This window comes from Gastrolobium bilobum, unplaced genomic scaffold (genome assembly GCF_033153095.1).
Source record: "Gastrolobium bilobum isolate Gb01-03AN ecotype WA unplaced genomic scaffold, APGP_CSIRO_Gbil_v1 utg9035, whole genome shotgun sequence".
Lineage (NCBI taxonomy): Eukaryota > Viridiplantae > Streptophyta > Magnoliopsida > Fabales > Fabaceae > Gastrolobium > Gastrolobium bilobum.
The window spans coordinates 143,051-162,964 of record NW_026896453.1 but is presented as its reverse complement, the minus strand read 5'-3'; the positions used below and the strand labels follow the sequence as shown (position 1 = coordinate 162,964).

Genomic DNA, 19,914 nt, shown 5'->3' with positions numbered 1-19,914 from the left:
TCAAGTTAAACCTTTAATTAATTATATTTGTTCATTTTATATTCATATTTAATTGAAGACAATATAAAAAAATGAAAATTAAAAAATTAATTGGATGCGTTCACTTTCCCGTCTTTTAGAAGTTGCAATTGAAGAAAAAAAAAAATGAAATCGGTTCCTTTCACTTCAAAAAATTTAATGAAATTGTACGTGGAGTTTTACGTAATGACAAAAAACTAATCCCGCTTTGTTCTTTCACCATGCTTTAAAACAATTCAATTTATAGTTTCATGGAATATAATATTATACCTATGTTTTTTTATACCTATTTTTCTTTAATATCATTGGATTAGAATATCAAGAAGAGAAAAAAAAAATAAAGAATAATTAAAATTCTGATCTAATAATATTAAAAAAGAGTACGTGAAGTAGGCATAATATTATATTCCTAATTCTGTGCCCATTATATTTTGTGCGCATATCTTATTTTTAACTTCTCTTCTCTTTAAAAACAAAAGTTAGCTAACTATAATTGATCAAATCCATCTTTATCAAGTAGGGATGACCATGTGATCTTCCTATACACAAATAGTTTGAAGCAACTTTAACTCATGTATCTTTACTTAAACCAGATACTGAAGCTTAAGTCAGATTTGGTTCAAACAGGTTTATTCATGTAGAAAAAAATGTATACCTTTGGGTTAACACATGTATCTATAGTGAAGAGATGTCCAACTTGGTAGAGAGATGAGGAGAGATAACCAGCTCTAAGTTGTTTGCAAGTTGTGAGACGGCAAATCTTTTTAATTAGTTAATGTAGGTGGTTGAGATAAGCGTCGTGGACTAGTATCTTGAAAGAGAAGTATCTTGGAGGTGAACTAATAGCCTTTGTTGACTCGGGGTCTTTGCTTAATGGTAAAGACTTTGAATATGGACCTCTTATTATGTCCAGAAAAAGTTTTTTTTATGATAAAGAAAAAAACTAAAAGATCTTATGATTATGAAAAGCTTTTTTTTTTTAAATATATATCAACCTTTTGAATTCTGCATCCATATTTTATAATTTTATCATTTTCTAAATTTGTATTTATAAACTTTTATCTTTTATCCTAACAATTTATTCTAATGACAAATCATTTTATGAAAAAATTAGTCTTATGCTACATATGATAATTTTCTCTTCTACACACCATTCGATATATGTGTCACCTTTTTCTTTTCTTTTATTTTTATTTTTCAGGTAATGAAGCCCACAAATTTATCTTTATGACATGAGATAACTTATCTCCTTTAATGAAATTAATAAAACCCATCATTTTATCTCCTTCCTTTAAAACCCTAAAAATACCTTCATAAAATCATCAAATAACTTTCAGCTTTATTTTTTAATAACTTAAAAAAATTGTGTCAAACATGCTCTTTATACAGTTAATGCATATTAACCTAGGAAAAATATTTTCTCATATTGCATGAGAATTCAATTCTCATATTATGACCCTTCAATTTGCGTGCAAAGATTTTCTTTTCTTTTCCTCTTTTTAATAAATATAGAACCCACCACTAGTTGAGTCACAATATGAGAATTCAATTCTCATACAAGAGAAAATCAAACCCCATTAACCTAATGAATTTCTAAAAAATTAGCCACTGGAATAGTTTAGGCGTCAATTAGGAGCATTTAAGTTACAAACTTGGTCTTCCTTGCCTCATTAAATTGGTCATTATAACTACGCACCAAAGGTCAACATGGCACCATCATGCATAAATGATGGCGCCTTAACGACATTTTAATGTCAGAAGAAGCAAAGAAATTAAGAAGAGTTTTATGAAATAAATATTTTTCTATTGCTAACATTTGTAAAGAAATCTGATGTTTGGTTACAAAATTGAGCAGCTATTAATATATGTTGCTTAACTACTAGTCCAATTGGCATAAGAATCAAGATACAATCGACACAATAATAATAATGAAAACGGGTATTAGCAGTAGTAGTTACTGCCACCATCCCCCACATTGATGACACACCTGTCACGATGCTCAAAAAAAAAAAACGCCATGGCTTCAGCTGATATTGACAGGTGGAGGCTCATTTAAACACAACTCCAATAGTGGATTGGATATGGTATTAGCATTTGAATACATCTCAGGTCAACAACAAGAACATGTATTGCAGGTTTATGGTCCTTCCATGCACATTTTTATGGAAAGGATTACTAGCCTCACAGACTACTTGCGCTTGTACCTGAAAAGGAATTTGAACAAGATTTTATTCATTAGCACTAAATGCTGATATGCAGAAAGTTAGCAGTTCCTCCTTTTAAAAATAATCTGATTTTTCACCATGTTTAACAACAACAAAAAATAAAACTTATTGCAGCTAAATATCTCACTTACCATAAAATAACCACTTCAATAAACCACGGGAAAATTTTATATTAATTTAAAGGAAACATAAGTAGTGTAGCATATGATGACAAACAAGCAAAGTTGGACTGTTTATTTGGCTTTCAGCATAGAACGTATGTTTTCATGATATACCTACATAATACCCCCAAGACAGAGCAACTACAAGTAGGAATGTATTACACTTGCAGTAGGCACCTAAAACCATTGGAGGAGAGAGAGATAGTTGTGCAGTACATATTTTACTTATAAAAATAAAATAAAATCTCTTAACTTTATTGACTGCTATGTTTTGCTTTCAACTTAGAGGAGATGATCTAAAGTGCCAGCAGAAGGACAACCCCAAGGTAAAAAAATTTAAATACAAATTGATCACCACGAAAATGAAAAAAGAGGGAAAAGGAATTCAGTTGATTATATCATTATTCCTTACGTTGACCTCTCAAAAGCCTCGCCCCAGATCAATCCAACTTCAGAAGTAAAATATTTTTTGATGACTCAATCAAGGTGAAATCAATATTATGTTAGATGCTTAAAAGCTCAGAAACATTAGTTCAATAAGTGAGACAAGGTTTTTAATTAATACCTTGACTTGCTTTTGAATGAACTCTTGGACTTCTTTCCTTCACCAACACCTCTCTTTTTGGGCTTTTTATCCTTCATGTCAGTCTGGAATAGCTCCCGCATCTCTTCAGTCCTTGAAGTAGCCTTTCGGGAAGGATGATTAGGTTTCTTTGTACTCTTCTTCACAATCTTGCCAGCATCTAACGCCTTCTTGACAGCCTTCACTGCTTTTGCTCGTCGGTAAGCAAGATCAACAAGTGACATTCCACCCTTTTCTTTCTTATCTGACCCCTTAGCCTGCAATTTTATGCATTTCATTTTAAGTGTAACACATGGTGATGAACCAACCTTCACTGCATAGTTTATAGGAAAGATAAGGAGTGCATACTTCTCCTGGCTTGTCATCCTGTCCCTCATCTTCCAACATCTCTCTAGCTGCTTCCAATTTTCTACGCTTCTTTCTAGGCAAATTTTTCTACACCAAAGATATTTCCATCAAGTAAAGAAATAACAAAGCATATAAGCAAAGCTTATGTACATTTTACATGTGTTAAAACAAAGAAATCTGTATGCACAACAGAATTGGGAAACACTTCTTACCTCTCGCTCTCGCTTCCTCTTTTCCTTCGTTCTGAGGTCATCAGCTTGTTGGGCACTAATTACCTCCTTCCTAGAACCCTTTTCCTTATCCATGGATGCCTGTTAACAGTCATTTCATTTCTTATCAACACCAGGCTACATATTACCCAAGATAGAGAATTTGAACTACAAAACTTATCATTTAATCATAGGTTCACCTAGCATGTCACCTTCACTGCTAAAGATTGCAACATACAAGGGAAATAGCTAACCTTCTACACAATACACATGCATTATAATTGTCAGACAACCTAGATATTTATGGTCAAATATCATGTAAATATGATAGGATCCATTAGGAGAAACATTAGGATCTAAATTGCGATTGTATATCTGTCGAATTAGTATTGAATCATTGTAATTAATTCCAACACAAACATATATCAAGACCTTTAGTGGATTGTCCAGACACACAATTTATCCCCAACCAGATTGTTCTTAGAAAGAGTAGTATGCCTCAAATGGGAGAAAAAATGGCCGTAATTTAAGGAATAACAGCAAGATGAAACAATCTTACCTTGGCTGCTTTCGCAACAAGCTTCTTCTCCTTCTCTGTGACAAACCATGTTCTTTTGGGGCGGGAATAGATTTCTTCCTTATGTGCAATCATGTTTTCAGCCTGCCAATATCATATAAGGGCGTGATTCTATTGAAGGGGAAATTTGTAGGACGAGAAAACAAAATATATCAATATAGGGTTCCAAAGCCACAGGATACAATACAGTACTGTTTAAGATAATACAATTTTCTAAGTGATACGACTTTGGAAATGCTATTTCTTAGACAAGATGTGAACGCACAAAAAGTGGACATAATTAGATTTGTTTAATCCAACGCATACCAGGTTTGTAGGCAAGTAGAACAAAAGAATAAATGATCATACCTTTGTGGCCTCCATTTCAGCTTTCCTTAGGACTCTTTCTTCCCTGAATAAATTTAAATACATAAAATTATAAATACAGTACAATATTAAAAAGAAAAAAAAAAGGAAAACGAATGAAGACTTAACAATTAAATATAATCAAAACCTCTCTTCTTGAAGTACATCAGCAATTTGATCCTCCATTTGCTCAATTATATGAGACCACTTAAGTATAGATTGCTCTGCAACAATGCGGCTTTTCAGCTTTGAACCCGCCCTCTTTGCCTAATTAATCGAAAATCAACATTTACAAGAAAGATTATTTAATGATTCATTTAAAACTTCAGCTTTCTTTTTCCTTTTGCATGTTCTCTATCTTAACAGAGAATCAATAAACTTTTCAAGTAGGAAACAGCCAAATTAGTAGTAGAATTAAACATACAGCAACCTCTGAAAAGAATAAAGATATCTTGGTTTTCTTCAGGCATATTTATATGAAGTGATTAATATTACAGGACCATATAATCCAGACCATAGGAAAACTAAAACTAGCAGATACCTAATGACTTGCAAAGAACACCATCAAAATTGAGATATTTCTCTGTAAGGGATGCTATATGCATCTTTGATGTAGAAACTTTCTCATGAAATGTCAAACTTGAATGACTAACTCTGGCAAAAGTTAATTAACTTATATTAACTAAGAATCTATGCAAGTGAGGCTCAAAATACCGATCAGCTTGCATGACTATTTTATCATTTAAGGAAATCTGGGCAAGGAAATATATTAAGTAACATAGACACCAAAAAATAAACATGAAAACAGATGCAGCAATTCTACAAATGATACTCACAATGGCTTTTAAAAGAGACCGGTCATTATCAGTCACAAATGTGACAGCATATCCTTCTCTTCCAGCTCTTGCTGTACGACCCACTCGATGAACATAGCTTCAGAGTTATAAAAGATATTAAAGTCATCAGGAAGCCCAGAGAGAGAATGAGATAATGTTTTAGGAGAGATCAACATGTTATCATGTATGAGAAATTGTAACTTAATAAGTAATGAAGCAAGGAGACAAAAACTGCAGGATGTACAATAAAACATCAACATGTCAAAATATTAATCTTCAAGAGCAGAGTTACTATCAAAATGGATCATATGGTTATACCTGGTAAGATCACGCGGACATGCAAAGTTGATAACCGTTTGAACACCAATAATGTCAAGGCCCTACAAGTAAAATTATATGGACACTTTCAAATCTATATCCAAAATGAAAAAATAAAATGCTACTAAGCCAAAAAAAATAATAATTGTATGTTCCCCTTAAGATAAGGTAAATTCACTATTCTTATCCTGGGATGCGCAATAAGGGATGATAAGGGGTGTTTGAGATACTAATACAGCATACAAAGTGAGAAAAGAAGAAATAAACTTCAAGAATTGATTCTTACACGAGCAGCCACATCAGTTGCAACCAAAAACTCCACTTGCTGCTTCCTGAACTGTTCCAAAGCCTGTACAAATAACCAAAAGAGAGCAAATATTGTCACAACCACATTCAATAAAGCAAATCCTTTCAACAGGAAAACAAAAATCAAACCAAATCAACGGGAACATCACCATTTATTATCCTAAAAATGTGACAGTAACATAACTGCAAAGCAAACCAAAGAACCAACATACACAAATAGTACACAGATCAAAATAAGCAACATACTTCAAGGCGCTGGGCTTGAGTAAGATTTCCATGAAGCTCAGCAGCTTTCAAGCCAGCTAAACCAAACATAATCTTCAATCTATGCGCAGCTTGCTTTGTTCCACTGCATACAAAATGATAGATTATTAAGCAGTTAGAGTTAACAGAAAAGTAGTGCAAATGAAGGAAGTAGATTTAAATCTGTAATAGAGGACAAAAAAGATTGAGTTTCTTGAAATCATAGAAAGGTTCCATGCAACTAGAGAGCTACAACCATCAATGTGCTGACCAACCACTAGAATAAGAGGCATCATTCATATGAACGCTAGGATCATAGTATAATCAACCTAATAGTTATTGCCGATCAGATTCATCAAATAGCTATATAAGAGAAACTTGAAAAAGGGTATTCTGATATATTTTAGAATTGTAAATAATGTGTACAAGGGATTCTCTATTTATAGAGAATATGTGACCTACTTTTAACCTAAAGGCCTTGGCCCAATACAACAAAGGGCTTGGCCCAATACAACAATAAACTAAATAATAACTAAATCAATATTATTTACAACACTCCCCCTCAAGCTGAGGAATAGATATTTATCATTCCCAGCTTGCTAGTAAGTTCTTGAAATCTGTCTGAAGGAAGCCCCTTTGTTAATAGATCAGCTAATTGACGCCCAGTGGGAATGTATGGAGTGGTAATCAACCCGCTATCAAGTTTCTCTTTGATGAAATGGCGGTCGACCTCAATATGTTTAGTCCGATCATGTTGAACTGGATTATGAGCTATACAAATAGCGGACTTATTATCACATAGCAGCTTCATAGGTCCCTCACATTTTATTTTGAGATCATCAAGTACAATTTTCAGCCACAGTAACTCACAAATGCCTTGAGCCATAGCTCGAAATTCAGCTTCTGCACTTGATCTGGCAACCACATCTTGTTTCTTACTTCTCCATGTCACCAAGTTACCGCAAAGAAACATGCAATAACCAGTGGTAGAACGACGGTCAGTCATGGATCCAGCATAATCAGCATCTGCGTAGACTTCTAAAGATAGATTGCCATCACGTCGGAATAACAATCCTTTACCAGGAGTACCTTTAAGATACTGAAGAATTCTCTCTACAGCCTGCATGTGTTTTTCCTTTGGATTGTGCATAAACTGACTGACAACACTAACAGCATAAGCTAGGTCTGGTCTGGTATGGGCCAGATATATCAATTTCCCAACTAGCCGTTGATATTGTCCTTTATCAACTGGAGGACTCTCTTCTTCATAGCCCATCTTGTGATTCTGCTCAATAGGAGTATTAGAGGGTTTACATCCGAGCTTTCCTGCTTCTTTGAGAAGATCAAGAACATATTTCCTTTGGCTGATAAAAATTCCTTTGCTTGAATGAGCTACTTCTATCCCTAGGAAATATCTCAGTTTCCCAAGGTCTTTGACTTCGAACTCAGAGGCAAGCCGTGTCTGCAGAATCTGTCTCTCCACAAAATCATTACCTGTGATAATAATATCATCAACATATACAAGGAGCACAGTAAGCTTCCCGTTTTGGGAGTGCTTAAAGAAAAGAGTGTGATCTCCTTGACTCTGTCTATATCCTAAGGTCATCATAACCTTAGTAAACCTCCCAAACCAAGCACGAGGTGACTGCTTCAATCCATACAAGGCCTTTTTTAATCGACAAACTTTATTTTCCCCCTTCACAGAATCAAAACCAGGCGGGATTTCCATGTAGACTTCTTCTTCTAACTCACCATTGAGGAAAGCATTTTTCACATCAAATTGATTTATATCCCAATTGTAATGGGCAGCAAGGGACAACAAGATTCTCACTGTATTCATTTCTGCAACTGGAGCAAAGGTTTCTTCATAATCAATGCCATAGGTTTGAGTGTAACCTTTGGCGACTAATCGAGCCTTGTATCTCTCAAGAGTGCCATCAGAATTATATTTTAGGGTATAAACCCATCTGCACCCTACTGCTTTCTTTCCGTTGGGTCTATCAATAACCTCCCATGTTTTATTTTTCTCCAACGCATTCATCTCCTCTTGCATGGCTTGAGCCCAATTCCCATCTCTCAAAGCTTCATGTACTGATTTTGGGATTGAAGTAGAATCTAGTGCTGAAACAAAGCTTTTGTGCTGCACAGAAAGATTAGCAGAGGAAACAAAATGGGAGATAGGGTATTGAGTACAAGAGGGACAGGAAGAACAAGATTTCTTGGAACAAGATCTTTTTCCTTTTCTTAAAGCAATGGGTAAATCATCAGAAGCAGTAGTAATGGGTAAGTCATCAGAAGTATCATGATCAGAAATATGAGATTCAAGACTTACCAGTGGTTCAGACGATTGAGGTTGCTGTTGAGGCAATGTAGGCTGTTTCCTTCTTTGATATACCAATTCAGGTGTTACAATCTTCCGTATCTCTTGTGTACTTGATGTATCAGTCATAGGAGGATCAGTCATAGACACATTAGGAACAAGAACAAGAGGAAGAGACACTGACACAGGTGAAGGAGTAGACACTGAAGTTTCAAAGAAGGAAGGTGATGAGTCTTCTGGTGAATCATTCTCCCCCTGAAGATGAGGACCTTGGAAAAAGGACTCAGATTCCTGAAATGTAACATCCATAGAAACAAAAAATTTCCGACTTCCAGGGTGATAACACTTGTAGCCCTTCTTATCAGGAGCATATCCAAGGAAGACACATTTAAGAGCCCTAGGATCCAACTTACTGCGATGCTGTTTATGAATATGAACAAAGACAACACACCCAAACACTCGAGGGGGAAGACTTTGCAAAGTTGGAATACAAGAAAAAAAAAAAGTCATGGAGTGAATAGGACTTACATGATCGAGAACCCGAGTGGGTAGACGATTGATCAGGAATTCTGCAGTAAGAATGGCATCTCCCCAATAGCATTTGGGTACATGTGTTTGAAACAATAAGGCACGAGCAACTTCAAGAAGGTGACGATTTTTCCTTTCAGCAACCCCATTTTGTTGAGGGGTGTCTACACATGTAAGTTCATGAATCATACCTTGATTTTGTATAAATTGGGAAAAAGAGTGATTGACATATTCAGTACCATTATCTGTCCTTAGTCTTTTGATTTTTTTACAAAATTGAGTCTCAATCATTTTATAAAATTGAAAGAACAGTTTTGGTACCTCACTTTTCATGCATTAAGTAAACCCAAGTTACACGAGTGCAATCATCAATAAAAGAAACAAACCATTTATTTCCAGAAGAATGAGGGACCTTAGAAGGACCCCAAACATCAGAATGAATAAGATCAAAAGGTTCAACACTTTTAGTAATACTAGAAGGGAAAGACACACGATGATGCTTAGCAAACTCACAAACATCACAATGATAAGACTCAACAGACTTAGACAAAAACAAAGACGGAAATAAAGACTTAAGTAAACTAAATGGAGGATGTCCCAAGCGCTTATGATGAAGCCAAATCAGAGAATCAGCAGTTGACTGGCCATGTGACAGTAAGATGTGATCCTTAACATGAGTTGCAGGAGATTGTGACACCAGATAATACAGTCCACCTTGCTCTTTAGCACCCCCAATCGTCTTCCCTGTGGCGAGATCCTGAAAAACACGGTGAGTAGGAAAGAAGGTTACAGTGCAATTTAAATCTTTTGTAATTTTATGAATAGAAAGAAGATTAGTAGAAAGTTTAGGGACATGAAGAGCATCTTTGAGATGTAAGGAAGGCTGTAATTTTATGTTACCAGAACCCGCAACTGATGTATGGGAGCCATCAGCTACGGCTATCGTATGAGTGCCAATGGTAGGGTTATAAGAAACAAAGGGGTCAGCACAACAAGCCATATGATCAGTAGCACCAGAATCAACAACCCAAGAATGTTTAAAATCAATACATGAAGTAAGAAAAGAAGAAATTTTGGAGCTCATACCAGTCATAGCCAAATCACTAGTACCAGATGGCTTACTCAGAGAATCAAGTATGGTTCGAAGTCGTTCCAACTCATCTGGACGAAATGCAGGTTGGGTCTCATTAGGTGTAGGAGCTATATCAGAAGAAGTAAAATGCGCTTGACCACGCATCCTTGCCATCTTTTCTAAGACAGTTTGTTTTCCATGGAGGCGATAGCATAGATCCTTGATATGACCTGTTCTTTTACAATAAGAACACCAGCGATCATCTTTCTTAGGTCCAGAAGATGCTCCATCAGAATATTTTGGAAAGGAACTCCTGTAAGTAGAACCATCTTTTTTTGTTGAAATCATAGCAGACCCATCAGTGGGTTTAGAAGCAGCACCATCTTTTGATGATAACATGATAGATTTATCAGGGTTCATCATAACACCCCGACGATTCTCCTCTCCCCGAACAGTATTGAAAACAGCAGAAAGGGATGGAAAAGTTTCTTTGCCAAGTATCTGAACCCGAATAGGATCATACTCGGAATTCAAACCAGCAAGAAAATCAAAAATACGCTCATTTTCTACCTCCTTGGCTAAAGCAGTAGCATCTGCAGTACATTTCATCTTCAAACTCTGAAATTGATCAAGTTCAGTCCATAATTCCTTCAAGGTGCCATAGTACTCAGTCACGGATAAAGAATCTTGTTTTGTAGTGAATATTTTATTGCGCAATTCATAGCGCGCAGCCATATCCTGTTTCAAGGAATAAGTGGAGCGGACAGTTTCCCAAATCTCCATAGCAGAAGACAAGAACATACAATGACGACCCACTTCAGGAGTCATCGAATTCCACAACCAAGTCATGATAGAGAATCCTCATTATCCCAAACAGCAAAATCGGGATCCGTGGCAGCAGGAGCAGGGCCATCAAGATGAGCAATCTTATTGCGACTCTTGATGGTAGTACGAATGAACTGAGACCATGACAAATAATTTGATCCGTCAAATCGATAACTCTGATGTAGATTTGGAAGATCATTGTGACCAAGAGGGGTCACCACAGATGAGGTAGAATTTTTTTCAGATAAGTTTAGAGTTGAATCATCGTCGGAAGCGGCCATACTGCAAAACAACTCAAGGAATAGTACTAAGAAGCCAAAAAATCACGAAAAATTACCAAACGAGGTCCGATCAAAGAGGTGAGCACAGATCCAGAAAGAGCTTGGAGAGTCGGTCAAGACTGCACCGGTCTGCAGCCAATAGCAACCGTCACGCGCTGTCACGCGCCGGTGAAGCTGGCGGCGCGTGAGATTCACGCGCAGGGAAAGAAGCGGCGCGTGGAGGCGCGTCTGACGTCCGATCGGGCTGGGCTTTTCAGGCGAAGGTCGTCCAAGGGTTGCGAACCTATCTGGGGCTGATCGGAGTTGAATGGCCGCCAAAAAGAAGGTCAATCGCGATGAACAGTGTTCTTGGTTAGTGAAAAACGCTTCTGTTTGGAGGTGACGTGAAACGGTTCAGTTTGGGGTCTTGTTATTGAGGAAGATGAGAGAGAAACAAAGAGAAGCAATGATCTCTCGGTCCAAGAGGTCCCTGGAAAATTTTTCCGGTGGCGGCTGATGGCAGCGAGAGATGGAAAACAAAAAAATGGATTTCGTAGGCGCGGAAGCAGAGCCCTCAAGATCGAGTGCTCTGATACCAACTTGAAAAAGGGTATTCTGATATATTTTAGAATTGTAAATAATGTGTACAAGGGATTCTCTATTTATAGAGAATATGTGACCTACTTTTAACCTAAAGGCCTTGGCCCAATACAACAAAGGGCTTGGCCCAATACAACAATAAACTAAATAATAACTAAATCAATATTATTTACAACAGAGAATTCACTAACAATTCAGGAAATCAACAATCACAAACCGCATGTTTAAGTATAATAAATGATGATGAAATGAAACCTGAAGATGATAACTTTAGAAGTGAAAGTTTTGGTGCACATTGCCAGAAGAACTGCTTCCTGATTTACTTCACGCATTCTCCGTATTCTAACCACCCTGAAAAAGAAAAGCAGTAGTTAACAGGGCTCAAGGGATTTAACTAGATTCTAAAACCATGTAAATTTCCAAAAAATTTAACATAATAGTTTTGCATAATTATGTTTTATGGATACAAAATAGTAATACTCTACAAGAGCACAAACCACACTCTTCTATATCTTCTTCTCAAAGTTTAAAAAGCCTCTATGTTCATCCCACTGAAAGGTTCGCACAGAGGGGGACATTTAAAAGTATTACTCGTTGAATTCTCTTTCAGAATGACTTGTGATTTTATCACTATTGCACAGATGGTCCCTTTTTAGTCTTTATCCTCTTCAACCCCCCTCCTTCTTTTCCCCTTCTTTTCTTTTATTTTATTTCCCCTACCCCATTTCTTTTTTTTTCTTTTTTCTTTTTTTCAATCTCCTCGTATTTATCATTGGGTTCATCTAACCGACCCCAATTAGCTTGGGTTGTTGATGTTGATGTTGATACAGAACAGAAGTCAATGAAAATGAAAATGAATGATGAAATTTGAAAATAATCAAAACTGGAAAGACAAATAGTGCAGAAATTACTCCTCAGTCAAGGTAGCTGGCCGTTTAGTAGATGGGTCAGCAGAAAGACGCAAGGGTTTAGACAGAGAAAGTTTAATAAGTTCGTCAACCTCCTCAGTCATGGTTGCGGAAAATAGCATGGTCTGCCTTTTTTTGGGACACAAGCGAACCTGTCAAACGTCCAAACTTGCTTGACATTTTTTTCTTACCAAAATTGAAAGCAAGACAAATTGTAAAACAACATATTTTTTTTTTTTTTTTTGATAACAACAACATATTTAACTATAACAGTTATTGCGTTATTGGGTTACTTAAACTTACAAGTTCATTAATTTCAGCATTAAATCCAAGCTCCAAAAGACGATCTGCCTCATCAAGGATTAGAACAGCAAGGTCATCCAAATCCACCGACATAGAATTGCGTAAATGATCTATCATGCGTCCTGGAGTAGCCACAACAATGTCTGGCATTGATCTCAAGGCAGCCTCTTGCACCTAAGATGAGAAATGACCACTTTTAAAGCACAAATGGCACAGGATACAGTCTGCATTACCAACCAAGTATAATAGGGGGAATATTTAAAACTAGAAAGCCACATTGCATTATTCTCATTCGTAAAAAAAAATCACCTTACCATGTGATATATATCATCAATATGATGAGATAACATTTGTTCAAAAATGAGATGAAGCACAGTTATGAAAAAATAAATAACATTTGGTTTATCAAATACAAATCCTTTTTATTTTCCAAGTTGATTAGTTAGAAATATTTTTTAAAAGGAGCGTTTATCTGGTAAGTCGTGAGAAAAGATCCACGTTGTTACAAAATGCTTTTTGTTACAGCAGCGCATATCATCGACCAAAAATAGAGATCAAATCAAATACTATACTCAAAGATGTCAAACAGACAGGAATATATTGTGACATGACCAACATTTATCAGAATTATAGATGGAACTGTATAAAAGACAGAATGCAGTAGAAGATATTTTAAACCCAAACAACATACTGAAAGCATCACAAGAAACACATAACTCTCTTCTGAACCACCAGCACATCTTAGAAATTAAGTCATCGTGAAATTGAAACAGTAATCAAACCTTTGTTGACAGACCCCCAACAACCAGGCAACACCTTATATCAGTAAACTGAGCAAGCTTCTCTATCATACTGTGAACTCTGCCAAAAATAATTAGGAATAAATATATTTGGAAAGAAATTAACATGAATCACAATAGAAGTGTACTTCTAAAATTTTACATCTACAACCTTCCAATGGAAGAACTTGATAATTTAAAAAATGCTTAATTTAAAAGAAGCCTGCTTTGAATTTGAACATTTACAAGAGTGTACTTAAATTTGGAATGATAACTTATTATATTAATTTAATTACAAAAAACACACACAAAAAAAGCCATGAGTATTCCAAAAAATTAGATTCATCCAATGCACAACCATGAACTGAGAGCCATGTATACTCACTGAAGTTCAGGCTTTAGAATGGGTGGCACTGAAGAACATGCATGCAAAGCCATAAAAGTCCATCCTACTTGTTCATGTATATTATTAGTAGGCACACAGCATACTCAGCCAAATAAAAGAAAAGAACATTCACACTACACTTCAGTTCAGTATCTATAAGCCACTTCCTTTGCGGGACAACTAAATATTTGGAATGCTCTTACACATTAAATGTGATCCAAAAGCAATAATGAGAACAAACAATTATGAGAATACTTACTGGACAGCCAATTCTCTGGTTGGAGTAAGAATGAGGACCCTTATTGCATGCATGCGTTTTGGACGGAACAACAACCTCTCTAAAGTAGGCAGTGCAAATGCAGCCGTCTGCATGGAAACACAATAGCCGGATACAAACAAAGGGCATTAAAAGAAACACCATGGTACAAAAACTCAGGCACTAAACCTCAGTAACATAGTGTCACAAATTTACAATCACCCGAAGAAAAGTAACAGAGATACTACCTTCCCCGATCCAGTAATGGCACTTCCACATATATCACGACCAGTCAATGCCAATGGTACACATGCCGCCTACCATCAAAATTCAAAATCCAAACAATGTGAAAATTTCAAGGCAAAGTGTCCATCACAGCATGAGATTACACAACCAATTCCAACAATGCTAAGACTCAAAAGATAAAGCAAAGTAAATTTTTCAAGGCAAAGTGTCCTTCCTACATAGCATGGAATTACATAAAAACAATAATCCTAAGAAAGAAAAAAAAACCTGAATTGGTGTTGGTTTTGCATACCCCAAGGCCTCACAAGCCCGGAGCAACGGGCGAGACAAATTGAGCTGTAAGAAGGAATCAGCATGGAAAGAGGCTCCATCAGAAGGAGCAAAAAAGGACTTGCTATCACCACCATTACCCTCTTCTTCATCTTCTTCTTCCTCTCTATAATCTTCCTACACAAAACAAACCAAAATAAATAAATCAATCAATCAATTTTTGAAACAAATAAGACCTTTTTTCTATCATGAATCAAAAGGAAACTTCTGAAACTAACAAGCACATTTTTAATAATCTTCCTAAACAAAAAGTGAAGGAAAAAAAACAATATTTGACACAACTAAGCACTTTTTTTGTCACATGTAAACGAAAATCCCACTATTACTTGTTGGTCGGGTTCGGAATCAGAGCTGTCGTGGTCTTGGTCGGGCACTGCAACGAGCGGCGTGGAACGTTGTCTGAGGGCTTTGGAGATTTTCTCGTCGACGGAGGTTGTGCTCCGGCGAGCGTGCTCCTCGGCGACAGATTCCGAATATTTGGCGAAGTCCCATGGAGACTGCGTTTTCTTCTTTGAAACTCGTGCTTCCTTATGTTCTTCTGATTCTGATTCTGATTCTGATTCTGGTTCAGGTTCAGATTCAGATTCAGCTTCTTCTTCGTGTTCCGAGTGTTCGATTTCTTCGTCGCTGGGAGGTTCAAACAGGAAGCTGGGTGACATTGTTATGCAGAAAAAGGTTCGATTTCTTCTTCGACTTTGTTCTCACCTTAAAACCTTGTTAACCTTAAAACCTTGAACGCCATAATGGAGCAACGTTTCCGAGTTGGTTCGGGCCGGGTCGGATTGAACCTCCTTCTATACTTACTTTTAGGCCCAATAGACATTCTCCATTGGATCAGTCTAATGGTAAAAGATTTTTTATTTTATTTTTTTAATGTTTGGAAAAAGAAATGATTTGAATGCTGGGATTGGGATTAAATTGCATGTTGAATCGTTGATATTATTTTATTTTCCTGTTAGATAAAATTACTTTAAAGTAATTAATGACACTATTAGTTGACTAAATGTAACCTTATCTTGAAATATAATTGATGACGCTATCGTAATACTATGCACTAATAATTATGTTGTAAATGGCTTCTATAACTTCTAATCGTTCGAGGGTCTTGATAAATGGTGTGGCTTCGGATTGCATAGTTCTTCAGAGAGGAATTCGTCAAGGGGATCCAATATCTCCTTATATTTTTGTGTTGTGTGTTGAGAAGCTTTCCCACTTGATCGCTGAAAAAGTGACTATGGGTTCGTGGAAGCCTATTAGAGTCTGCAGAAGAGGGCCGAGTGTATCCCACCTTTTATTTGCAGATGATATCATTCTCTTTGCGGAAGCAGATATGGAGCAAGCTAAGGTGATTATGGATTGTATTAATCTCTTTTGTGAGATGTCGGGGCAAAGTGTTAATGCAAATAAATCTTTGATTTATTTTTCCCCGAATACTGATACTCAAGTTGCTACAAGGATTGTCAACAGAATGGGCTTTAAGCGCACTTCTAGTATTGGCAGATATTTAGGCTCTATTGTTAAACAAGGGAGATATATTAAAGCAGACTATGGAGCTATCAAGGATAGGATACGTTCAAAACTGGATGGTTGGAAAAGCCATTGCCTTTCTTTTGCTGGTCGAGTTACTTTGGTGAAATCGGTCATTGCTGCAATCCCTTCTTTCCATATGCAGAATGGTCTTTTACCAGTAACATTTTGTGATGAAATTGAGCATATACAAAGGGCTTTCATTTGGGGAGATCAGGATAGCAGAAGGCGGGCTCATTTAGTAGCTTGGGATCAAATGTATAAACCCAAAGATAGAGGTGGTTTGGGAATAATTAACCTTCGACTCCAAAATGAAGCTTATATTCATAAACTGGCGTGGAAGGTGTTAACTAAGAAAGATGATTTATGGGTTAAGATTTTAGTAGCCAAGTATGGTAGAGGTCAAGACTTAAGGAGAGGTATAAAGGCAAAATCATATGACTCTAAACTTTGGCGTGATCTTGCTAAATGTTGGAGTAATTTCCTTGCTGGTCTTAGATGGGAAATAGCAGATGGTTCTGAAGTAAAGCTTTGGACTGATAACTGGTTGGGATGGGAGGAAAATTTGCAGCAGTTGTCGAGCAATCAGGTGCCGTGGGAGGAGAGTCAGAAATCAATTGCAGATTACATGGTGGATGATGGTTTCCGTCTTGAAGTTGTTCATCAATTTCTGGAGTCAGATTTGGCTGATGCAGTAACAAATCATCTCAGGCTTATTCCAAGGAATGGGGAGGATAGATTAGTTTGGATCAATAATCATCACTCAACTTCTTTGGTTAAGGTCGCTTACTGTAATCTTATGAACTTCCCAGCAGATGTTCACACTAGCTTATGGAAAAAAGTTTGGTCGTGGAATGGACCAGAACGAGTGAAAGTGTTTATGTGGATGACTTTGCTTGCTAAACTTTCAGTGCGCAGCAGAACCAGTAAGTGGAGCGGAGGTTCAAATGTCTGTCCCAGTTGTCCAAATCATGAGGAAACTATTATTCATGTTCTTCGTGATTGTAGACATGCTAGGAAAATTTGGCAATCTTGGTTTACAGGTTCGATACCCAATTCCTTTATGAATTCGAATTTGCAGGATTGGTTGACTTTAAATATCGATAACATGTGGTCCTCCAATAAAGTGAAGGACTGGAGGGATATTTTCTTTACTACTTGTTGGTTTTTGTGGAAGTGGAGAAATTTGGAGATCCATGAAGATCATTTCTGTCATGATGAGCAATCACAGGCTTCAATTTGGATGTTTGTCCAACAGATTCTGCAAGCCCGAATTTATCAGCGCCGTGGTGATTCCAACGATAGCGTTTGGACAGCCCCCAAGCAAGGGTGGGTTAAGTTGAATTGTGATGGAACTTCTTCTAGTGGCATGAAAAAAGCTAGTTGTGGTGGTATATTAAGAGATCACAATGGATCCTTTTTGGGAAGCTTCTATTGTAATTTAGGTTCCTGCAATCCTCTTGATGCAGAATTATGGGGATTACTGAAAGGTTTGGAACTGCTTTGGGGAACAGGATTAAAAAGAATAGAGCTAGAATGTGATTCTAGCCAAGCCATCCAGATGTTAAAGGAGCAGCATGAAGATCCTAGGGACTCTCAAGTCACTAGCAGATTGAGATTATGGTTAAAAGCAGATTGGACTATTCATCTTGTTCATACCAAGAGAGAAAACAACAAATGTGCTCATTGGTTAGCTAAAGCTGGGCAGACTAATAATCTCCATTTCAAGATTTTTAAAGATCCTCCTCCTCAGTTGATGGAACTTATAGTTGCTGATGCTAGAAATACGTCTAGCTTGTTAGTTTCTGATTTGTAATTTCTTTCTGTTTCCGGGGCTTAGCCCCTCTTTATTTACAAAAAAAAAATAATAATAATTATGTTGTAATAACAAAAAAAAAAAACTAACTAAAATTTGTGTGAAAAGTATGGTTATTGGTGTAATACCTCCCCCTCGTGGCTCATGGGGGAGTAATATAGATATTATATTAAAATAAAATAAAAATCTTAACCATTTAAATTTTAATCTAATACATAAATTTACTACAACCTCACTTCTCCATTTGTATATAGGAAAAAAATTGTGTGTCTTATTAAATGACACAAACTTAAGGCCTTTTAAGAGAGAGATAAACACAGAGATGTGGGTCATATTGAAAAAAATTAAGACAAAAGATAAAAAAAAAAATGTGAATCTCATCTTTTTGTATCTATCTCTCTCTTAAAATGATCTAAGTTTGTATTCTTTAAAAGCACACATGTTTTTCACTTATATATATAGGTCAAGATCATTTTACAGGCTTTTTGACCCTTTTGCCCCTAATTAAATAATTAATAACCAATTTGCCCCTCCCCCAGAACTATCCATCATCCTGCCCTCATTTAGTCGATTAAGTTGCACTTTTAATCGACTAAATGGGCTAAACTCAGAAATCATGAAACGTGAATTTTAGTCGACTAAAAACTCACCTTAATCGATTACATTGTTTGCACTTTTAGTCGACTAAGCACATTATTTAGTCGACTAAAGATCGCGAAAAACCCTATATCCAGACCTCTCTTGGTCTCATTTTCATTATATTCGAATGTAAAACTCCTCCCTTGGTCTCTTTCTCTTGTTTGTCAGTTGTGAACCTTCCAATCACCCTTCCATTTCAGCACACCACCTCTAAGGCATAGTAATTGTGAAATCATTGTCATTTTCCTTTATTTCTCAATTTTTCCCCCAAATCCGAACCCAAAACCCTAAAATCTGATTCCTACCCCCAAAATTCGTATGAAAGATGAGCTCAAGTCCAAACATGTATGTTACCATGATTTATTATGATGGAAAGCATTATGAAGGCCCCAACGGTGTTCAATTTGAAGGAAAAACGAAAATGTTGAAAATCAAACGGGGCACTACGTACAATGAGCTGAAAGGGAGGATTCACCAAAAATTGGGGCTACACGGCAGCCATGGCGTTCAACGGATGATCGCCAGGGTAGAGTCTACAGTTGGTAAGGATGCTATATTCTACATTGGTAATGATATATGTGACGATGAAGATGTGGACTGTGTCATAGATGCAATTGTGGTCCGAAAATTTTAAAACTTTATTGAGATATATGTCGAAATAGACTGTGGTCAATCTTCATCTGCACCTGTGCATGGAAGAAGTCAAAGTCAAGAAGACAGAGTGGTCGGTTTATCTGCACCTGCACCTGTCTTAAGTCAGATACCACTGAGGGAAATAGACGAGGATGAGGATGAGCATGACGAGGATATGGACAGTGAAGACGATGGTGAACCCGAGAGTGTTATTCCGCTGGGTGACACCTCAGATACGGACGTAGAGGGGAATTTTGACGCTGATACTAGTTCAGGAAACTTGAGTTCCCAGGTTATGCCACCGCTCCGTGTTGACCC

The 19,914-nt window shown here is 36.7% G+C and overlaps 1 protein-coding gene across 1 annotated transcript; it reads right to left on the bottom strand.

Moving 5' to 3' along the window:
- Positions 1-1,852: 1,852 nt before the first annotated feature.
- On the bottom strand, positions 1,853-15,662 carry LOC133299849 (DEAD-box ATP-dependent RNA helicase 28). The gene is made up of 19 exons (XM_061499348.1): positions 15,308-15,662; positions 14,919-15,098; positions 14,654-14,722; positions 14,409-14,515; positions 13,768-13,846; positions 12,986-13,159; positions 12,686-12,834; positions 12,030-12,125; positions 6,173-6,275; positions 5,907-5,969; positions 5,621-5,682; positions 5,303-5,399; positions 4,615-4,733; positions 4,470-4,512; positions 4,104-4,205; positions 3,548-3,646; positions 3,336-3,422; positions 2,970-3,244; positions 1,853-2,222 (listed from the first exon to the last, which is right to left on the bottom strand). The coding sequence occupies exons 1-19, from the start codon at positions 15,638-15,640 to the stop codon at positions 2,207-2,209; spliced, it is 2,253 nt and encodes a 750-aa protein (XP_061355332.1). The 5' UTR covers positions 15,641-15,662; the 3' UTR covers positions 1,853-2,206.
- Positions 15,663-19,914: the final 4,252 nt, after the last annotated feature.

Coding starts and splice junctions, on each gene's coding strand:
- LOC133299849 (XM_061499348.1), bottom strand. CDS start 15,640: ATGTCACCCAGCTTCCTGTTTGAACCTCCCAGCGACGAAGAAATCGAA. Junction 4,513..4,614: donor GATGTACTTCAAGAAGAGAG/GTTTTGATTATA, acceptor AAATTTATTCAG/GGAAGAAAGAGTCCTAAGGA. Junction 3,423..3,547: donor AGAGGAAGCGAGAGCGAGAG/GTAAGAAGTGTT, acceptor TCTTTGGTGTAG/AAAAATTTGCCTAGAAAGAA.